This window comes from Daktulosphaira vitifoliae, unplaced genomic scaffold (assembly GCF_025091365.1).
Source record: "Daktulosphaira vitifoliae isolate Bord-2020 unplaced genomic scaffold, ASM2509136v1 Scaffold_1, whole genome shotgun sequence".
In the NCBI taxonomy this organism is placed as follows: Eukaryota; Metazoa; Arthropoda; class Insecta; order Hemiptera; family Phylloxeridae; genus Daktulosphaira; species Daktulosphaira vitifoliae.
In genome coordinates this window covers 34,054,050-34,078,743 of record NW_026099572.1, presented here as the reverse complement: position 1 = coordinate 34,078,743, position 24,694 = coordinate 34,054,050, and the positions used below count along the sequence as shown (strand labels likewise).

Here is a 24,694-nt window from a genome sequence, read left to right as displayed (position 1 = left end):
AGTGTTACCTTCAGCGACAACAGGCCCTAATAACCGAATGTTTGTACGATTTCGATCTTCTTGGTCTAAAATTGATCATTCTGCATACGTTATAGCAAACTCGGCTCTTATTCAAAGGATTACAGAGAATATACGACATGAACTAGTTAATTTTTGCCAAGAAATGCTTAAAATAAAACAAGTAAGAGATGATTATCGTGAGATGCTGGAATTATCAGTTATATTTCTTGGTGAAGAACCCACCAGAGGAATAAAATTTATGACTCCAGGTGCTACTAGTCATTCACGTTGGATGTCAAAAGTAATTTACTGTTTAAAAATATTTATGTTTAGTGAACAATTTCATCTAAGTACCAAAGAAAAAAGGGGCCTCGAGGAAATATGTGTTTTCATTGTAACCGTCCATTTAAAAAATTAGTTCACTGCAACTTTGGCGGCATGTGCTCCAAATAATGACTTGCAACTGATAAAGACCTTAATAAAATATGATAATCCACATATTTCAAAAGCCACTGTAAAAAAAATGATGGGTCATTTATGGTATTTGTCAGATGAGTTAGTTGGTCTTTGTCTGTTCGACAAAAATGTCCCTGTTGAAACCAAATGTAAGATAATTTACGCCATAAATAATAACCCCTCTCCAGAAGTTCCCAATGTAAGACCGAAAATTGACCAACACGATGTAGAAAATTTACAGCTTCATGATTTAGCTAACAAAAATACAATACAAATTTTCACAGAATTTGGTGTCGATGAATTTTTGAAAAATGACGTGGTAAACTGGACCGAGTCTAAAAGCTACTTAAAAGCAGAGGAAGTTTTTAAGAATCTTCGAGTTACCAATGACGTGGCAGAAAGAGGAGTTTCATTGATTCAAGACCTTAATCGCAAAATTACTCATGATGAGGATCAACTTCAGTTTCTCTTACAAGTAGTTTCTGAGCATCGGAAGATTTACCCTGATTGCAGCAAACAAACTTTAAAAAAAAGCAATTCAACTTTTATATATTTTTTAATTCTTTAGTAAGTAAAATTAGAAATGTTAAAAATGATTTATATAATATAGCTTGACTTATTGATAAAAAAATATAAGAACGTATACATAAAATAGTTTTCATTATTATTTTATTTTTTTTTTAAGTTAAAAATTTTCAAATAGCTTGGGATGTCTCAAAAATTAATTTTTAGTGTTTTTTTTTCTTGAGAATTGTATATAAAACCAGGTAGAACAATTTTCAAGTGTAGGAGTATAACTTAAAAAAAAAATTTTTTTTTTGTCACTTTTAGACCACCCTACTAACTATAGTATCATAATATTAAAAAACAATTACAAACTGCATTTTTCTTTTAATTAAAAGTGTACAAATTATAATAGCTTCGAGACGATATAAAATTAATATTTTTGAAACCCCCGTAAAATTATTCTAGGTAGATTATATTTTTGTAACTTATATTTTATTACAAAAAGTAATAGTTAAACCTTCAGCATTTTTTTTAATCATTAATAAAGTCAATTTTATGACTATGATAACCATCACTATTATAATACGTCTATATAAAGTTTTGTGAAAATATTTTTGGAAAGAAGGTATTTTCAAGTGAAGTTAAATCTGCACCTTACTAAACACGGCAATACTATAGGTACTATTTTGTTGTAAAAATAACGTAGAAAAATTTAATGATATAAGAAATAACAAATTTAACATAAGAACTGCAAAGCTGCTGTGTGTACACTAGGGTGGCCCTCAAAAATCGAATGTCTTTTTTTTTTTTACGCTACCCCTTAATTTTTTTTTAATGGTCAAAAAAATGAGCTGTGCAAAATTTGGGACCGATCCGTTAAGGTTAACCCGTGCCCCCGGGCCTATTAAGTTAAGTCGAAGAGTCAAATTTAATAGAAATAACTGATCTATGTCTCATAACTTTTTTTTCTCTTAACTTAGAATTATAAAAGTAAAACTCAAGTAAAGGAAATTTTACAAGAAATTCAAAAATAATAACTTCAATGTTGTTTTCTCAATAAATAGCCCACAAAAACACTACATACAGTAAAAAACATGTAAAAGTCTTAAAATACGTTATAACTGATTTTGTTGATTTTTAATTATTTATTTTCATTTTATTTTTTGGAAAACGCATATTCGTTTAAAAAAAGATTCTAGAAGTTTAATTTTTTATGCCAAGTACGATAATTATATTAGATTTATTATTTTATGGACAGTTAATTAATGATTAATTACAAACCTAACAGTTTAATTTAATTGTTATTAACAATTTTTAATTTATTTTTTTTTAAATAATAATAACTTTAAAAAAAATATTTTAACAATAATTAAATTATATTATTATAATATATTTTTTGATAATGTACTTTTTTTACAATTAGGAAATTTTTTCCGATAATTACTTACTATTTGTAAAACGTATTGTTTCTGTTCTTCATTTGTAGTTAATATATTAATGTAGTCTTAGATTAATTTAATGCCACGCTAGGCTGTATCATTAATGACTCGTAATTTACTTATAGTATTTAAAGCATTTATGTAACTGTTGTTCGCACTCCAAAATGATGGATCAATTTTCAAAAAATCAGTGTTCAGATTAAATAGTTGTAAATTTGATGGTAACTTACTACCAGTTATTTCGTGGGAATAATTACCAATAAGATAAATATTAGTTCGTAATACTTTAAAAGACGCTAAAAGTATTGTACATTTGTGATTAAAACGTATCATTTAATATATAATAATAAACAGGTAAAATATATTTAACGTGTTCACAAATTGTCTGCTGCATTTATACGACACAAATTATGTCAGTTGTCGAAAATAACTCAAATATACTTATCTTTAATAATAATATAATTGGTACTATCTTAAAGTAATTCAGTAAACCAAAATTGATATATTGATACGACAAAATGTAATAATACAATCAATTTTGTTAAATTTGTAATTAATCATTAATTAACTGTCCATAAAATAATAAATCTAATATAATTATCGTACTTGGCATAAAAAATTAAACTTCTAGAATCTTTTTTTAAACGAATATGCGTTTTCCAAAAAATAAAATGAAAATAAATAATTAAAAATCAACAAAATCAGTTATAACGTATTTTAAGACTTTCACATGTTTTTTACTGTATGTAGTGTTTTTGTGGGCTATTTATTGAGAAAACAGCATTGAAGTTATTATTTTTGAATTTCTTGTAAAATTTCCTTTACTTGAATTTTACTTTTATAATCCTAAGTTAAGAGAAAAAAAAGTTACGAGACATAGATCAGTTATTTCTATTAAATTTGACTCTTCGACTTAACTTAATAGGCCCNGTTATAAGACATAGATCAGTTATTTCTATTAAATTTGACTCTTCGACTTAACTTAATAGGCCCGGGGGCACGGGTTAACCTTAACGGATCGGTCCCAAATTTTGCACAGCTCATTTTTTTGACCATTAAAAAAAAATTAAGGGGTAGCGTAAAAAAAAAAAATCGATTTTTAAGGGCCACCCTAGTGTACACTCAAAGAAAAACCTCAATTTTAATAGAGAAATTTTATCAAGGGTTTATGATAATGTTTTATTAATACGAACAAAATAATTATTGTTCAAGACAAGAAAAAAAACTATCATATTGATAAATATATCATAGGTTCAATAGTAATGATATATTTATCAAATTGAACAATGAATTTATTATATAGATCGAGGTTTTTCTCTGGGTGTATAAATGATATGAGAGTGGAGATTTAGATTCCGGGTGGTCGATCCCAAAGTAGTTGAGATGAAGGCGATGGAAAGGAAGAAGAAAATTAAGTGACAATTTTAACCAGACTATATTATTTTTTCTTCAAAAACCAATTTTACATTGAAATTAAGTCATTGGAACGTTTTAATTATAAAGTTCATTTTAAAAGCTTCAATTTAATATTGGTTTAAATAAACATTCCGTAAAAAAAGTGTGATATTTTTTATCAAGTTTATAGCCTCCTATTACTTTAGTTATTCATAGCTAATAACATAATAATCAGTATATTATCATATAATGTAATATATTAAAATATATTACCTTCTGAACAAAAAAACAAATAATCTGTTACTTACATTTTTCCAATTGGTACAGTCATATTTAAACCATTTATTATAGGAACACCATCATTGTAAGATTTGTGAGCATTAATTACTCGTATAGCAACGTTATCCTCTATATGTTGTACCATCTTTAATATGTTTTAATTTCACCAGAAAAATTATGGAATTCTAAAATAATGGATTTGAAGATATCATGAAATGTATGAAATGTATGAAATAAATTCTTATTTTAATATTGAATATTTAGTTTATAATTAGAAGTAGAGGGAATCATAATTAATTTCTTGACCTTCCATTAGTATATTTTAAAAGAAACTTTATCCTTAGTATATAAAATCTGGCTGATTTATAATGCGTTACTAAATACAAAATCGTTTCTAATGCTTTAATGATAAATATTGTAGACATGTTATAAAATATATACTTATTAAATAAATAAATAAATATATACATATATATATGTATATATTTATATAAATAGTAAAGTTTGAATGAGCATCTGTAATGAAAATAAAAGAAGTAGTAGTAAATTAAGTTTATCAAAAAAATTATAAAAATGTTATCTTTAACATGCTGACTTTCTAATTAAATAGGTTCATAAATTTAAATGTAAATAATAATAAATTAATCACATTTATTATCAAATTTCTTAACGAGGAATATCCTAAAATAATATGATATCAATAATAGAATTACGCAAATTAATAATTGTTATCAATTTTAACTGGGTCATATATCGAAAATTTGCAGTTAATATAAAAAAAATGTTACCAACATTTTATAAAAAAAATTTGAGATAATCATTTCTGTAAAAAGATTGTTCATATTTTTAAAAATAATAATTTATGGTATCAAAATTTTTTTCTTCAAAACTTATCTATAAAATGGCTTTATTTAAATCTTAAAAAAAATTTAATAAAAAAACTATTCTTTTAAAATATTTTTTTAATTTCGCAAAATAACATAAAAATTATTTTAAATATAGATCTATGTTGTAGAAATTGTTTAAAAAAAAATTATAAAATGTTATGTAGATCATAAGTCATATGAGTTGACAGTTCGATCTGTCCTACTCTGTATATATATTTTATTAATCTTGTAATTTTCTTCGGCATTAAAAATTGTATCAATAATAAATGTTTGATAAGTATGGCTAATATGATAATACATTTTTTATAAGATCTATATTATAAATTTTGAAAAATAACAATTATAACTATAAAAAAATTAAAATTAACATATAGTTTCCAAAAAGTAAGAAAACAGGTTAACTATTAAAACAATCAAAAAAATAAATATTTTAACCTAACTTATTGAAAACTCTGAATATTTTGTTATCTTTTTTTTTTTGCCTTAATCCCAACTACTTGGGGTCGCTCTGTATATTTTGTTATACATTTAAATAATTTAAATATATTTATTTCTAATTTTAATCTTACAAACATCAACAGTAAGTGATTAGAATTTTGCCCTAGGAAGGGATTAAATAATTTTTTTAAAACCTCATCAAACAAACAAAAATTCATTGTGTAACTGTGCAAGTTGTGTGAATTATTTCCAAGTTCAATGTAACACTTATAGATGTTTTGAATAATGGTATCAATGTAAAAAATGATAGTTTTAAAAGTTTTTAAATTAAATTAAACTTTAATTAACCTTTTTAAGCTGAATATGTTTTCAAAAATTATAAATTCCATATATCTATCCAGCTAATAATGTTTTATAGTAAAAATTTTTAATTACAGTAGTATACTTTGGCTATACCGATGTGATGGGAGAACAGAGCTGTACGCAAAAAAAAAAAGGAAAATTTGTTAGAAAATTAATTAATTTTAATAGATTGTTATTGATAATTATTCTTGGATATTGCAAATCATAGTAATGACACTGATTTTAGAATTGTTCGGTTGAGCAGATTCCCAAGGTTATGAGTTAAAATTTTCCTTTTCAAAAAAAATATTAATATTATCATTATTCATTAAAAACATGTATGAAAATAATAATAATAACAATGAAAACAATACTGGATGTAATTTTTAAAAATATTTATAATAAATATAAAAAATAAACATTTATCATTGAAATATGAATAATAATCATTGTATTTCGGCTATTTCTATTAATTCTTATAATTTTAGCAGTATGAATAAATGTTGAAATATTATAACAAAAATTTACATAATACTTGTAAAACGAATTTTAGAATATAACTGTTCCGCTATAGTAAATGCAAAATAATTTTAATTTTAATTATTAACTAAAATAATTATGTGCAATACAAAAAAAACATTCTATCATTACGCTTGTGTGAATTAATATAACCTTGATAAAAAAATTATTAAGTGTTTTTTTGGGTATACTTTATTGTTATTAGATAAACTCTATACAATCCTAGACATAAAAAGATAAATTACAGGAGGTTTAATAAGTTCAAAAATTATAAAAAACTAAAAAAATTTTACCATGAACAATTTTGTATAAATCTAATAGTTTATTACTCAAATAAATTTTTAAATATAGTTAATACATTTTTTAAATTATACTGATAAATTTTATATATATGTGAAATGAGTGGAACCAGGGGCGTATTTACGGGGAGATCTATGCGGAGTCTGAACTTCTCATAGAAATAAAACATAGGGGTAGTAGAGAGGTGAAGTTTCCCACTACTAAAAATTATCTGTACCTCTCCTATAAAATTTCTAACTGAATAGAGTTTTAGAGGATCAACCACTATGCCACACACGTCCCATTAGAGAAATTTATAACAGTAATAATAAAACAAATTATTGTTTTTTATAAATCATATATTTATTAATTATATCAAAAAATGATTAATTGTAATTAAACTTAAAAGATATAATCATATATTATTACATAATATTATACACATATTAATTTGTTTGTTCCTATTATTTGAAATTAAATTTAATGTGCGACTGAATAACTTTCGACGCAAAAATTTTAATTTTGATAAATGTAAACTGTAAATAAAGGTTAAAAAATCATAATTTCAAAAAAATGGCCAGACCTATACGTGAGTGACATGATGCTGAATTTATATCTATTTTCAGAATTGTTATCCCATTAATAAAAAAAAACGACGAACTGATGAAACAAAAACAGGATATTTTTGACTAATAAACGGTCAGTACCCAGAAGCCTTAAACTCAAATATTTCTGAGATTTAATATTCAAATTTTTCACTTTTCCAAATTGTAATTGAGTTAAAAGTGAATTAATATTTATGAACAAAAAACGATTAATCATTTGAAGTATTTAAAACATAATATTAAATATCATTAGTTAATTGCAGTACTTTAAATTGGAAATTTATTGCTATATGTATTATGTTATAAATTAAACACATTTTTTTGTCGTGGTTATAATTAACATTCAAAGATTTTATTCATTTATTAAAATATTGATATAAAAGGTTATTTTTTTTAACTTTATACAGTTGGATGTACCAAGTCTTTATTATATTTCGTATTGCACTTAAATGAATTATTGTTTTTATTGTCATGACATTGTATTACTCGAATTTATACTTCGTTTTTCTTACTTGTAATATTTTTATTGATATAATTATTAGGGTTCGTCAATGACATATTTTCGGATATCGATATCGTACTGAATTTCAGTGGTATTATATGGCAATAATGGAAAAAAAAAATTGTTCCCGATATCGTGTGAAAAAATTAATTAACCTGCCATTGAATATATTCATATTTATATTGTGTAAACGCAGCGCCCGGTGGTATTTACACGGATTCGTTAACGTTCGTGGTTTTATTTTGTCCTAAGTCTTTAGCCATGTCGTGTAATGATATATATAGTAGTACATCATTAATATCATAATGAATTATTTGTAATATAAACTATACATCATTAATGTCATAATGTATTATTTAAGACTTCAATCAATCAATCACACAAAATGAAATGTATACCAATAAAAATAATATATATATGTACCTTTTAAATGTTTAAATATACTAATGAAATTTCGTAGAAAAAAGCATATATTAATTATATAAAACAAATAAGAAATAATAAACAACATGTAATGGTAGCACATAAGATGAAGGGTAATAAACTATGTCTAATTTATTATATAAGATATAATAGTATTTTATAATATGTAGATCATTATTGATGAAAATGTAATTAATAACATGTAATAAATTACGATTAATAAAGAAATAATAGTGGTGTCGGTGATCACTTCTTGCCTTTGAACCACGATCAAATTTAGTATAAAAAGCCAAAAATAAAGAGCATTCTGAGACAGATGCAGTCAGATATTCACAGAGGCACTCGCTACACTCGATCATTCCACACAACGAAATATATGCAAGAAGTGATCCGCCGTCTTTGCAATTATATTTGTACAAAAAATACAACGTCTATTTATTTAAGAGTGACACAGAAAATATCAAGGTAAGAATCTAATAAATTCACCAAAAATATATATAAGGTTTAGAATTAAAATTTTATGAGTACATAGATTAAATAGGCATACAGGAAAATCAAGTGATTATCAATAATAATAAATATACCAAGTAAATTTAATAAATCGATAATGTTTGTACAGAATTACTTGGCAGAGTTATATCGTTGATACGTGTCTATTTCAGGAGTTAGGTTGAAGGTTCATATGTATAGCCACCATACCATACCACTCTGGGTAGACACACGAGGTGACTTAATCCCACCTATCATCGATAACCGTCAAAACTCATGGCATTATTGATATTTAAAAATTAACAATTAATTATAATAAATCCCATATTAATAAAATAAAGATCACTTTATTTTCTATCATCTTCTATCTTTCTTACAGACCCTCGTACTCATACCCCGAGTAATAATATTATTAATACAATAAAGTAGTGAATCAAACAAGAACCCAAATCCCGTCATATTCTATTTAATTTATTTCATTTAAGTAATTTTCAAAGTATTCCCTAAATTAATACAAGTAATAACCCCCTTTTTAAACAAACAAATAATATTATTATTTTCTTTTTTTTGATTTACTACAGTCGAGTATTATGTAAAGGTGAGTGGACTATATTTTTGAATGTAGAATGAATTTTACAATATATAATTATAACAATTAAATGTATTATACAAGAAGTATAAAATCTCATATACACCAATGTGGATAGGGGGGCACTTAATACTAATGCCACAAAGACACTGATATAAACAAATAATAATAATAATAGGCGTAGTACAACAATAATATAAATAATCACAACACAATTTCGCGACAACATATTGATGTGTATCCAATACATATTACATAAATATATCCAAAAATTAAATTTATTATTTAAAAGTTTTCGTCGTTTTTTTATTTTCAAGAACACCGTTAAGTTATCATCGTTGTAAAAATTAGACTAACCAACCAAATCAGATAATGATATTAATATAAAAAATATATAGATAATAGCTATATCTCATAACGATAATCAAATATTTTCAAATTACTTTTTATTATGAAGAAATAAGTTTTTTTTTTTTATTACAAGACTTTATTATTATATATTGTTTATATTGAATGAAATTGTAATTTATTGAATAATAGTATTATAGTTTCTGTGATTTGGTTTTGAATAATAATAATAAAAAGAGATTATAAGTACTGTTAACATTATTTTATTGCTTTATCATAACTGAAAATCATATTGCTTCTCTATAATAATAAAATGTAATAATAAAATAATCTTATGAGATTTAAACTTTTGCAGAATAAAACATCATCTTCATCATTCATCTATTATGGGTTTTTCTTTTTTTTTTAGGGGTTCAATAAATTAGTTTTACTTTTTAGATAAAGTTTCAAACAGATGTTGCTGTAAATCTTCTAATTCTAAATTTTTTTTCTCTAATTCTCCTCAAACATTATTTTGTTTATGTTTTGTTAAAATTAGGAATAACAACAATGTCATAATAAAAAGCCAAATCTAAGAATAGAATTTTGTATTAATAAATGTCATTTTTCGTCTTATCTCAATTCTATATTTCATAATATATTTTAATACAAAAAATATTAACATGATTATCACGAACAGTTTTTGGCATAATATCAAATAATGTATGTTTTGTAACAAAGTGACCCAAGTTCAAACAGTTTTTTTAATTAACTTTTTTTTTCGATAATTGCGATATTTCAAAAATAATCGATATCGTGCGAAAAATAAAAAATCGACAATATCAGTATCGTAGACTAACCCTAATAATTACTTATCTATTATGTTTTTACATGTTAAACATAATAAAAATTATTGTATAGTGTTTCTGGTTTTAAAAATGTTAAAAGAATATTATAACTTTAACTTTAAAAATGGATAAAAAAAATAAAACTAAAAATTAATAAAATTACACATTCAATAACACGAAACATTAAAAAAAATTCATTATTTAACTCATCATAACATGAAACGTTAGAAAATGTATTACGTAAATTTTAATTACTTTTAAGTTAAATTTTATTAGGACATGAGAATATCTCGTGATATTTTTTTTTATTTTTGTTGATTATTTATTTTTCAAAAGCGATGCAATCCCTGTATATAATAAAACATTGAAATATTAGACTTAAAAGATAATTCGAAGGTCCTAACGCGCCGTAGGTGCATGAAGACTGCAAGGCACCGGTTCTGGGACGAAGTCCAAGTTAGGCAAAGTCTTGTATAAATTTAAAAAAAACCTAAAAATTTCTGTTTTAATTTCAACTTACGTAAAAATGTATGTCAAATAAAGTAATAATTAGGATCTTGCAAAAAATAAAATATCAAACATATAAATTACAAAAATGAAACGATATTAAAATATCAGAAAACATTTAATGCAAATATAGAATACTATTACAAAAGAAATAAACATTAAATGCAATTATTTAATCAACGTAATGTAACGTATATATCATGACGAAAAACGCAAATATCAAGTAATATTATCATACTAGAAAAAAAAAAAATTTTAGAATTCAAGCCTTGAGTGTTATATTTATTTTTAATGACATTTGTTATATTTGTAGTTGATTAATTTTAATTATATCTTAAACCTACATGGAGAAAAATTATAGACTTAATAATTTTAGGAGACTAATTTATTATAGATACTCAAAAATTTTACAAATGTAATGATATTAAAAGTATTTTACAAAATAATATTGCCATAATTCTATAAATATATGGTAACCATAAAATAATTATGTGCTAAATAAATAACTTTATATTTAAATAAATTAACTTAATATATAATAAATAAATGAAATTATTAAAAACTTAGTTTTTAATATATTGCGTTTCAAAAAATGTAAAAAACATGAAATTATAATTTTGACACAATTTTGTCTAAATTAATAAATTGACACAGAATACTAAGGTTAAACTTTTTATTCTGAGCCAATTTAAGGGATAAATTTAACGAAAACTAATAATAAGTATAAGAAACGGATATATATGTACTGAATATTAATAAATATTTTTCATTGAACTTAAAATTTTTATATTGTAATAGAATTTAATTGTTCAAAATATATAGATATTAATCGTAAATTTTAATACTATTAAAATGTATTAATTTGTTTTTGTTTTTAATTAATTAAAATAACTTGAATTAACTCTTATTTCTGAAAACGAATGGAAAAGTTGACTTCTATCATTTATGACTAATCCAAATATTTTTTTTTATGTATTTATAAAAAACCACAGGAGCTATATGGATAAATAAATAAATAACAGTTTTTATAACATCGACCATGACTAGTGGATGACTTAATGACCAGCCTTTTGCAATTGCGTTGACTAATATTCTTCCTACAATACTCGCAGGTAAATTATAAGAAATATACTGAACTATTTGAAATTGGGCTTCTATTGGCCAAATTACACCTATATATATACAACAAAATAAATTAAAAAATTTATTATTTTATTCTGTATTCTTACAATTAAAACATTTGAAATTATCAATAATAAAACACACCTCCTAAAAACAATTGTACAGAACCAGCTCCATATGTCAAATACATTACTTCAGTACTACTTCGCGAAATTGCAGCACACAATATTCCTGTAATTTTATTTTATTTTTATATCAAGTTTGCAAAAATTTTAACACATCAACTGGAAATTATTACCATAGAAGAAGCCGATCCATGATATAAGTATTAAAGCAAAAAATATATCAATAACAACTGCTGGATTTTCCAATGGATATTGAAAAATAATAAATGAAATACTCATTAAAACTATTATTAATACACTATTTAATAGTGTATGAGTTATTAAGTAAGAAGTAATAATATCAAATACTGTCACTCCTAAAAATTTATTAAAAATAAAATGATCATATGCTTAAATAAAAAATAATAAAATATTCAAATTGTAATAGCTACCCGCTGTCATAGATCTAGTCATTAATCCATCATTTTTTTCCATTAACATGAAACTTGCAGAGCCCACGCTTGAATAGTAAAAAATACTCCTAGTCAATAAAAATATCAATTTATCAAGATAAAATAATTTTTATTTTAAAGTATTAAATAAGAACAAAAATCAATACATTATTTAAAATTCAATTTCGTTCATAAAAAGTGTCAGAATATTTTTAATTATTTTACTTTAATTATTTGCCCTTCAGCTGACCATGGGCCGCCTGAAGGGCAAAATCACAGATACATTTGATTATAACCATATGCTTTAACATGTTTTGTAAGCATACATGCTGAAAACAAAAAAAAAAAATTCTTTTTAAATATAAAAGGGTTTTGAATCTAAAAGGCTTATCTATATAAATATATATTATATATTTTCAAATTACGATTACAAAAAAACTAAATACGTTTTCAACAACATTTAAATTTCCGTGGGAAAAAGACAATTTATTCTTTAAGAAAAATTTCAAATCATATTGTGACCATTTGTAATTTTTTTTTACAGTAGTTATTTTTTCGTTTTTGTGAAGTACTTCTTATAGATACAAGTCTCAGATTTATTTTATTTTTATATCACAAAAATTCAGTTTATTAGATTTTAATTTATAGAAATACCTTCTCCATTCAGATCTTCAAATTAGTTATGTTAACAATAACGCCAAAACTGCTTACCTAAAACTTCATAACAAATTTAACTCTCACCCAAACTCTAATATCCAATACCTCTATTCAAATCACATCCCCGACAATCCGCCAAGAAGATTAAAAAGAAAATGGTGTAGAGACCTCCTATAGAAGAAAAAAAAAACAAAATTCAAAGTAAGTAGTTCCATTGGGGGCCCTACTGCATGCTATTCAAGTCATATTGTATTCTTTTTTTTTCTCTACTGTTAACCCATTTACGGTTGTGCATATATTTTGTATAGATGTAAATTTAATAAAGTTAATTGAAAAAAAAAAATACCTTTTTTTTACAAAAAAAAAAATATAATTTTCTTCTAAGATAAGGTAAGAAATGTTAAGGCAAGTTTTTCTATGTATATATTTGTACAATTACTGGCAAAATAATTCAGTATAACTATTTTGATTGGTTGTGTCATACCATATTTTTATACATACAGAATGTAACAGATCTAACTGACAATTCTTATAACTTTTGAATCAATAATCATTTTATTTCAATTTTTTTAGTTTCGATGCGAAGCTGAGAAGGTATTAATTTTGCTGGGTATTTATTTCTGAAAATCACTAAGACGTGTTATTTATTTTTATTCAAAGTAAAAGAAATGTGCAGCCAAGATAATTTAATATCGATATACTATATTTTTTAATTATTATTATTGTATTAAATAATTAATATATTTGAAATAATGCTATTTAAAAGACATTTATACTGAGCTTACTCAAAAAAGTATTTCTCCGATAGCATTATAAAGGAAAAAGCCAGTATAGGGGGGTCGTGGCACAGTGATGTCGTGGTATAGTTGGATCAAGTATAATGATATTTGACAGTGATTAAAATCACTATCATAAAAAACGCTTCGATGCAAATCTTTAGATAGTGTTTAATTTAAAAAAATTGGTGGATTATTCCAAAAGCTACATGATCTGCTAGTTTCTTTTTAATATCCTGATTAATACAAAGTATGTCGAATGAAAGAGGGATTATTAAAAAATATTATTTCTCATAAAAAAACTGTGTTGATCCATACACTTTTCAAAGATTTATAGCGTTATAAAATTAAAATTGTAAAAAATAAAATTGAGAATTTTCACACAAAAATAGCATTCGGTAGCCATTTTCACCGCGAAGACAAAATAAAGTCCGAAATTTTTTTTTTTAATATTAAAGTATTTTACATAAGCTTTAATTTAAGATATATATAAAAGTATCAGTATTTCCGGAACACTTTTAAAAATTAAGTTGAAAAAGTTAATTTTTTGTGAAAAATTTGTCATTTTAAATCCCCCCCGTGGGCAGGTCTAGGGTCAAATTTATAAAATAACATACCAATAGAAAGATAATGATATCATGCATCTATATAAAAAAAAATTATATTGATTTGTTCATTTTTGAAAAAGTTATAGCAGTCTTAATTAAAAAAAATTGAAAAAATCTTGAAGATTAGCGATTTTTAAATTTGTAATTTTTTTGGAGGTTTCCCCCATTTATGGGGAACGAGGGAAATTTTTTCAATTTTTGAGGATAATGTCTTCGACTATATACGATTTGTGATCTTTTGACATATCATTGAAAGAAATCGGGTCGGTGAGAGCTGAGAAAAAGTGGTAACAGACACAAAAAAAAATAACACATCATAGTAAAATTAATACCTTCTCAGCTTCGCATCGAAGCTAAAATAAAATTTTTCGATAGATGATAAATTTATTTTTTCGCTAGTTAAATTTCAATAATTGAATTTTTTTATGTTGAAGGTCCAATATTTTAAATTAAAACAAATCTGCGAATTTTTAAATCAGAGCCTACAATTTACAATTTTAGCTTTATTTTTTTAATACAAAAATAACTTTTTATAATAAAATATAATATTAATCTACTACTTACATTGCCAGTAAATATCCAATGAAAATATGATTTACCTTTTTAACTTTTTCTCCATACAATACTTTTTTATTCTACAACATAATGACTAAAATTTAATTTAGTATATAAAATGTTTCAATCTTATTTATATTATAAGTTGTAAAGTAGCTAGAAGTTTGTTATTTAGCTTCAATGCAAAGTTAAGAAGGTATTATTTTATAATGATGTATCTGTCAATAAAAATTCTTAGCATTTTCTGGACCATTTATTCTCAACAATTCATTAAAGTATTCCGAATTTTATATAAATGAAGCTATAACATTCGAAAATTAAAAAAAAATCTTTCAAATTTAAATGTTTACAAAAATATTTCAAAATTGAACAATTGGAATAAGGACAATTTATAATATTTTTTTTTTACATTTTTAAATTAAAATAACTAAAGAATTAATAATAACAGTGTCAATTACTATTCATTTAATAAAAATTGACTTATACTACAATTGCTCTAACCATAAACAATTTAATTGCTAATTAAATTTAACTACTATAAATATTAAAATACAATTATTACATAATGAAGTTACGGGTTTTTTTTTTTTATTTAAATAAAAAACAATAAATAGTTCTTTTACTTACTATATTCTTCATCAACTCTGTTTTGTAATTGCAATTAGACAATGCATCTTCAAATGTTTTTTCTAATGCCCATGAAAAATCAGTATAAATTTGAAATTTTATTAAAAAATCTAAACAAAAAATTAATAGCTAAAAAACCTATAGAAATTACGAAGTATAAAATTGTACAAAAGATTTTTTTATATTTTATAATACATCACATAAGTTCTAATTTAACATGTTTATAAATTAATAATGGTACCATATAACCATCAAATTGAAAAATTTAACATTCAAAAATAAATAACCCCTTCCTGAGAGTAGATGAATGTTCGAAATTTTAAAGCTAAACCAATTTAAATAATAAATAATAAGAGAATTAAACTAGAGTAAAGTAAAATAAGGTAATGGTAATCACAATAGCTTGCAATAAAATAAATAGCAATTTTGAACACGTAAAAATTAATGTTAAATTATTTATCTAATACTGAGACTGGCGAAGATATAATATTTGACATTTTTAGCGAATATATATACTCGTAAGATATGGATTTTTATATATTATATAATTTATTAAGTATACTACACCCATGTTTTGGTTAAATAATGACATTTTCAAAAACCATAGTAAGTATCAAGTTTATTGTAACAAAAAACATATATATATATAAATTCAAAAATGTTTAAAAAAAACGGTAGCACAGTAGGGTCATGAAAAAAAATCTAGATTAAAATCTAGCGGATAAATCTGCTAGATACGGAATATTTTTGAATATTAGTATATTATAAAATGTTATTGTATGAAATATAATTTTGAATTTTAGTATCTATTTAAACATCAAGAATTTTATAGAAATGATTTATTTCAATATTAATATAAAAAAGTTTATACAGAAAGTTCAGTAAGTAAGGAAACGAGTCAATTGTTATAGTTACTGAACACTCTATAAAATACATTTATATAAAAATAAAAACTTAAAAAACGATGGCTTTTATACCAAACTAAAATTTTTTGACTAACTTCAGGGACTTTGTACATACAGAAGACAAATCGTCGGGTAAATTTTTTATTATTAACTTAAGTAATATGAGCTTTAATTAAACATATGTTTAAAGCTTGCAAAAATACTAGAAAAAATTAAAAAGATAAATTGATAAAATTTGAAGTTTGTATGTTTCAAGTTTTGTATAAAGTGAAATGGTCTCATTAAAAAAATATATATTAGATGAAAGGAGTATATATTTACATTTATAAAAAAATTTAAATTAATCAATAAAATATAAAATCGAAAATTTACGGTAGCCACTTGCACATAGAAGATAAATCTTCGGAACAAATTGTTATAATTATAGCACGTAACATAATCTTTAATTTTAAAATATGTTTAAAGGACGTAGTATTTCCGGAACATTTTCAAAAGTTAAGTTTAAAAAGTTGTATTTTGTAAAAATGTTGCCATTTTGAATTTCTCTCTGTGAGCAAATAAATTGTCAGTTATTTAAATAATTTATATCAAATAAAAGGAAAATACCTAAGGTTTCAATAAAAAAAAAATTTTTTTAATTTAATAATTTTTCAAAAAGTTATGACAATTTTTTTTAGAAAAAAAAAAGTTTTAAAAATGAAATTTATCAATTTTAAAAATTGTAATTTTTTTATGCATTTCCACAATTTACGGGAAAAGAGGGAAATTTTTTAAGGGCAATGATTTCAACTAGATACGATTTGTGATATTTTGACGTATCGTTTAAAGAAATCAGCAGTCCGGCGAGAGCTAAGAAAAAGTGGCAACAAAAAAAACATTATAAATAAATACCTTCTCAGCTTAACATCGCAGATAAAATAAAAAGAATAATAGGATTATATTGATTTATAATCAAATAATATAATTATATTTAAAAAATTAATTGAATTAATAAAAAATAACGATTCTAGAATTTTTACAAACTTATACAAGTATGAGAATTGACTTATAATATTGATAAAAGATAGATCTATAAATGAAAGCAGCCTGAATAAATCTTATAGCTTTAAAAATATTTAACACTATATATATATTTATTTTTATAGCTTACTTCCATTGTCAATGTGTGAAAATAAAGTAGAATCTCTTAACGACGCTTTATCACTGTCAATATACTGGTAAAACGAATTCGAAAAATTTTTTGGAAAATTTAGGTACGCGTATATTTTTGTCTTTTCGACTGAGTATAATGCAACATCTTTGTCGTTATATTCTATCTGTAAAAAAAAAAAAATATATAAGTCTGTTTCTTTAAATTAATTTAAAATGAAATTTTATACTGACAAATTCATAATCAAGTGATCTTAAATTATTAAGTACAGAACAACTCAAATCGTGTTTGTGATTTTCATTGAAAAAACATCCACTGAAGTTAGTATGTTTACAACTTGATAAATCAACTTCATAATTAGTAACACCTATATTGGTATGTTTCAATTTGCCACCAATAGAATATTCCAATGATATTAGAAGAATTAATGGTAAAAAAAACGTAAAAATATAAAACCTACATTATAAAAAAATTCATTACATATTTTCATATTAATATTAATAAATAATATCAAAATTAAATTACGTACATAACGTCATTAGAAAGAACATTATAGTTTTTCCTAATTATTGTTTTGATTCTATGTTTTGATATTAAATTGTTTGAGACAGTATTAAAATTTGAATTTTTTAATGTTCCTTCGCCCAAATATTTAATAGTGGACGCGTCAGTCTATAACAGAATTTTTTTTTAAACCAAGTGTTATAAATGTCGTCTTATCAGTTGTGGGTTTAAAGGGGGGAGTCCAAGGGGCCCACTTAATCATCAATATTTTTTTATAGTGTATTAAATTATTTATCGACATCCTTCTAAATTTAAAGACCATTATTTTTAATTTATTTACTTACTTTATATATATATATAAATATATATATCAATTACTAAATTATGAAGTAATGCACCGAGAGCAGAATATCCAACCGGAAAATTAGAATTTCCCAAATATATTTTTATAAAAAAGTTGATACTGTAGGTTCAACAAAAAAAATCCAGCACAGGGGGGTCGCGGCACAGTGGTGACGTAGCATAGTTGGATCAAGTATAATGATATCTGACAGTGATTAAAATCACTATAAAAATAAAACGCTTCGATGCAAATCTTTATAGAGTTTAATTTTACAAAATTAGTCGATTATTCCAAAAGCTACATGATCTGCTAGTTCCTTTTTAATATCCTGATTAATATAAAGTATGTCGAATGAAAGAGGGATTATTAAAAAATATTATTTCTCATAAAAAAATTGTGTTGATCCATACACTTTTCAATAAGTTATAGCATTATAAAATTAAAATAGCATTCGATATCCATTTTCACCGTGAAAACAAAATAAAGTCCGAAATTTTTTTTTTTAATATTAAAGTATTTTACATAAGCTTTAATTTAAGATATATATAAAAGTATCAGTATTTCCGGAACACTTTTAAAAATTAAGTTGAAAAAGTTAATTTTTTGTGAAAAAATTGTCATTTTAAATACCCCCCGTGGGCAGGTCTAGGGTTAAATTTATGAAAAAAATATACCAAATGATAGGTAAAGAAAAATTTTCGAAAATTAGCAATTTTTAAGTTTGTAATTTTTTTGGAGTCCTACATTTACGAGGAATGAGGGAAATTTTTGAGGGTAATGTCTTCGACTAGATACGATTTGTGATCTTTTGACGTATCATTGAAAGAAATCGGTTCGGTGAGAGCTGAGAAAAAGTGGTAACAGACACAAAAAAAAAAAACACATCATAGTAAAATTAATACCTTCTCAGCTTCGCATCGAAGCTAAAAGTATATTTCATTTGTATAAAAAAATATTTAATAATAAACTATTGGACACAACAATAAATATTGAAAAATGTTTTATTGTCAACAATATTTAGGTGAATTCTTTACGAAATTTTGACACCGATTTAAAACTCATTATGTTTTCACCATTTTATCTAGTAGTTTTTGAAATAATTACTAATTTGTTATTAAAAAATTTAAATTATATTAAAACATTTGAAATTAAACAATATATTATAAAAAAATGTTGCTAATATTAATTATATTATATTAAAAAAATGTTCAATATTTAAGACTTATCCGTCAATTTTATACGTTTTTATAAATTTTAAAATTTGAGTTTGATGAGAATTTTCAGAAAAAAAGGTATTAATAAAACTGTTTTTTGGTTAATTTTTTAACAATGAAACTATTACCATTAGATAGATAATATTATAAGGAATTAAAAATATTAAGTTCTTTATTTTTTACGTGATAAATAACTTACAAAATCGCCATTATAATAAATAATAAAAGCTTAAAAATTCGAGAAAATTTAAATTTTATTTTTATAAGTCAGTTCTTAGTAAAATATTTTGAGTTTGAAAAATATATAGAGCTTTATATATTTATGGCGTTGCCGTAACTATTGCCTTAATTACAGCAATGGTGTTGTTAGATTCGGTCACACTTGGCTACTCAGTTATTCAACTATTGTTAAAGAAAAATGTACAAATATTTTGCAAATTACGATTAGTCCCCTCTGTTTTGAACCAAAAAAAAAAAATTAATTATATCATAAAATAATAGTAAAACACAAAATCGAGTTAGTGTCAAAATTCCATAGAAAATTTACCTACATTTTGTATTTTATCTTAATTACCTTAGTAGTTAAGTTCTCTTTGCAAATTTCTAAAAAAGCACTTTCTAGCGAAATAGTGTTATAACTTGTTAAAATTGATATTGGTGAAGCTTCTTTCAATATTTTTCCATTTCTCATAAAACCAATCTAGAATACGATTTATTTTAATAAAATAAAATTGTTCCTACTACACATACAAGTATTAGTGTACTATGAAAGTATAATACTTTCGGTTTTTCATAAGGCGAAATTGAAATAAATATCAGGATGGATGTAGAATATTTAGCAATAGTTAAAATAATCAAAATTTTTAAGTTATTTTAACTTAAAAATTAAAATATAGTACACTGAAAAATGCTGGTCTTTTAATTCATTAAAATATAAGTACATACAATGTTGGCTTGATTAGCTTCTTCAATATAATGTGTACTCATTATTATAGTTTTATTTTTTGTACGTAAACAGGAAAGAAGATAATTCCAAATTCTAATAAAACAATTATTTTTTAGTGTGAATATTATATTATTAGCTATGTAAATACTTATCGCGTAGTATTGGATCGAGTCCAACAGTTGGTTCATCAAGTATTAAAATCTTAGGATCGTGTAGTAGACTAATTCCAAGTGATACTCTTCTTCCTTGACCGCCACTAAAAATTATTTTTTTTTAATTTTCATGAAAGTGTAAAGAAGTTTCCTTTTATGGTTTTTTTATATTTTATGCAAATTCCTTCCCCGAAAAAACCCTGAGACGTGGCTGATTTTTGGTAAAATTATATATAATACAATGAAACTAATGAGAAACAATTTACAACTCAATTTACATAAAACATTTTTTTTTTTTTTTTATGACTTTAAAACTATGAGTTTAGTTTGTTAATCGAATACAACCCATCCATAGATTAGTAATGGTAGAAACTGAAAACCATATTTATCGATATCTTAAACTTATTTTAGATTGCATTATGCTCCATTCCGTATTATTTAATTAAATAAAATAATAGTCATAAGTTTTATGTAAATTAATTCACAAATATATTACCTTAAGTTATTAATCATTTGATCATGAAAATCTATTTCTAAAATTGCATTAAGTTCGGTAGTTCTTTGGACGAATATTTCTGGAGATAATTTATATAATGAACCATAATAGCTGAAAACTTCTTTAACTGAGAGATATTTTTCTAGATTTATTTCCTTAAAAAAAATATTCAATAAAAGTTAACCCAATTTGCTAGAATCGACTGTGATAGATAACTATGGCGGCGCCAAAAGGGGCCATGGTAAGCTCAGACCATTATAACAAAAATTATCTGTGCTGTGTGTATAAGGCTAATAAGCACCCGTACATTGAGAGTTCACTATTCTTAAACGTCTGGCGAGATAGAGGACTTAATAGCTCTGTTAGCATAAAGACTCTCATTTTAGTAATTACGGCATTGGCTCAACCTTGTTACCCACCCTAAAATGTATGCAATGATTAATAAGAGTATTTATGTAATAGAAGGCTAAGCTATTTTCCCTTCCGATAATAGATTTAGTCACATTTTGCAAAAGTTTTGGCGTCGTCACGGTGTATAGATTTCACAATAAAAAATGGAGATCTGACTTCATAATTAAATTAACAATAAAAAGTTTATTGTTATTATTATTATTTTGTCAAGTGTTTAGATTTAATTAAATTATGTTTATTACTTGTGGCATAAATCCAATTTCCATTTTAGATTCTGCGTCAAGATGTATAAAACCAGAATCTAATGTTTCTACGCCAACAATTGATTTTAATAATGTAGTTTTTCCGCAACCACTAGGACCCAAGAGACTATATCTAATAACAGTCAAATTTAGGTATCTCTTTAAAATTTGGCTTCTTATACTTATCGTTTAAGTTACTAGGTGATGCAATTATAAAAATCAATGCACTAATATATAAAATTACAAAATTACAATTCAATAATTATTATACAAATTTAATAACAATTTTTTTAGAAAAACTATAATAATATGGTTACGGTGGGGCGTCTTCGGATTACTATGTATTTCAGATTAATTGAAGCACAATTTTATTAATAAATAATTTTTACTATACGGATTTAAATTAATTAAAAAAATCTTTGTATAATTTCTAAAAAGAAATTCCTGAGTTATGGAGGTTATACAATTTTTGAAGCATTGCGGATGTCATATGATAATGGGCCACAAAAAAACGAATTAATGAATAATTATAACTAAAGCACAAAGTTATACGCATTTTTAAATTTTGTTAAGTTATTCCAAACACGTCATCGCCAGTATTAATTGACTTGAAAATTTAGTAACGTGTTTTTACTGATATTATATTTTTGGACGAATTAAGGGATTAAAAAACGAAAAATATTCTTGTGCTACTATATAATCCTATAACAAAGTTGTACAAACTTAGGATCCTTCAAAGTAGTTTAAACGATATTTATAAACACATATAATTCCGCTCACTAATTATAATCACACAAAATTTGTTAATTTATTAATTTGTCGACAATAACTGCAAGTGATAGTAAAAACAATCAGTTTAATTCATTTATAAAGAGTTAAACATTTACAAAATAACAAACGGGCAGACTAATAAGTAAAAATACTTTACTTTAATCTACTTACATTATCCCTCGAGGTACACTCATATTTATTCCTTTAAGTCCTATGACTTTGTCACTATAAACTTTAAAACCATTTACTACTTTTATTGCGAACCCGTTTAAATAAATTGGCTCCATGTTATCAATGTTGATGAAAAAGACACATTAGACTAACAAAAAATACCTTAGAAATATTACTCTACGTACAAAATAACCTTCATTTTATTTTATATAAAAAAAATATTGTACGTATAATAAGTTCTCACGAATAAATCAACCATAAATTCATAGAATGTATTCATAATATTTTTTCCATACAAAAAATATTAACATTGAAAGAAATGCGTAAATTTTAAAATTACTTATGTATTTCATATAATAAAATTTATACGTCAGAATTAATAACTTTGAACAACCGTTTGATAATTATTTTGGTTAGCTTAATTACTATAATATAAATACTAAACTAATTCGTTAATTTTTTTTTTTACGTTCTCTTAACTAAGAAATTTAATTTTTACGTGAGAAAAATAATTATTTAAATATTAATTTAAAACTAAAAATATTTAAAATATTTAACTCAAATAAAAATGTTACAAAAAATTGCTGATAAGTCTTTCATATAACGTTATCATTATCAATACTAAACATCACTAGTAATGTTAAAATTTTTAATTATAAACAAATTAAATAATTTGTTGTACAAACTAATTTTTATCTTCGATATTAACACACACGTATGTTTTTAGCATTTATAATGGTAACATTATTCCCGACATGAGTTTCGCGATTTTTTAGTCATTTTTTGTGGTTTTTTGAATTTAATATTTTTAATATAGTTTTAGTTATAAATAATTTTAACCAATAATTTTAAATCAATTTTTATTATATAGCAATAGAGAATTAAATTTCATTTTTATACAATAAAAACTTTTTTTTACATTTTTATCGTATACGTCATTAACTACTAGAACGAAAAATTAGTACCCTATTTTTAGACTTCAATATATCAGATATATAGACAATAAAAGACATCATAAAAAGTACATTCACGTTGCATAATAGTAATTTATGCTTACAAGTTTTTATGGAAAGATAATAATTATGAAAGCGTACAATATAAATAAGATATATTATACCTAAAGTTATTTATTATTATTGTAATGTAATTTAAGTTTTATAATATTAAATAAAAAAAATATATAGTATTTTGTAAGTCGAATTATTCAACTGAATTATTTATAACTACTCATCAAAAACTATAAAGTTATAAAATAACTAAAGAATAATGATTAGGCTAGTATATTCAAATTTAAAAATAATTACATTTTTTTTTAAATAGTAGCCAAGTTTTGTAGTTTTAATAAATAAAATGTAATATATAAAATCTAGTTATAGTATCGGTTTGGCTCATTTTTGGTCCCGAATTATAATTTCCATTGGGCCCCTAACCTACTACAGTAAATAACTATTTCTCAAATGACATAAAAATAATAAAAAGTTATTAAAGTACAATACAATAATAGAACTATTTTATATTCAAGAAGCAAGTAATGCAGGTAGTAGGAGTGATAAAATATGTGTTTTTTTTAATAAATAAAGGCTCCCTCATTATGTTTATTCCAGAGCACAATAATATTTTACCTTAGGTTTGGAAACCATTAAAAGGAATACTATAG

General features: G+C 23.7%; 2 protein-coding genes across 4 annotated transcripts in view; both read right to left on the bottom strand.

The window, feature by feature from the left end:
• LOC126893492 (ABC transporter G family member 23-like) overlaps positions 1–4,354 on the bottom strand; it is a 13,793-nt gene extending 9,439 nt beyond the window's left edge. Inside the window, exons 1-2 of one of the 2 annotated variants that reach the window (XM_050663769.1) lie at positions 4,337–4,354; positions 4,106–4,261 (exon numbers count right to left, since the gene is read on the bottom strand). In XM_050663769.1, coding sequence (XP_050519726.1) covers positions 4,106–4,221 — 116 coding nt within the window. In that variant the 5' untranslated portion in view covers positions 4,222–4,261; positions 4,337–4,354. Of the gene's footprint in view, positions 1–4,105; positions 4,303–4,336 lie in introns of those variants that run through there. The other variant, XM_050663768.1, reaches the window with a different exon arrangement.
• Positions 4,355–11,540: 7,186 nt separating this feature from the next.
• On the bottom strand, positions 11,541–23,205 carry LOC126893491 (ABC transporter G family member 23-like). 2 transcript variants are annotated; one of them, XM_050663767.1, is made up of 15 exons: positions 23,038–23,205; positions 22,096–22,228; positions 21,443–21,597; positions 20,943–21,050; positions 20,794–20,887; positions 20,423–20,548; positions 18,317–18,459; positions 18,021–18,243; positions 17,788–17,953; positions 15,733–15,842; positions 15,115–15,185; positions 12,510–12,598; positions 12,252–12,434; positions 12,098–12,184; positions 11,541–12,003 (listed from the first exon to the last, which is right to left on the bottom strand). In XM_050663767.1, exons 1-15 carry the CDS (start codon positions 23,151–23,153, stop codon positions 11,771–11,773), a joined length of 2,037 nt encoding a protein of 678 aa, XP_050519724.1. In that variant the 5' UTR covers positions 23,154–23,205; the 3' UTR covers positions 11,541–11,770. The 2 variants fall into 2 exon arrangements, 1 of the variants encoding a protein (XP_050519724.1); XR_007701202.1 differs by lacking the exons at positions 11,541–12,003; positions 12,098–12,184 and adding an exon at positions 12,677–12,838 and having other exon boundaries at positions 12,415–12,434.
• Between the last annotated feature and the right edge of the window lie 1,489 nt (positions 23,206–24,694).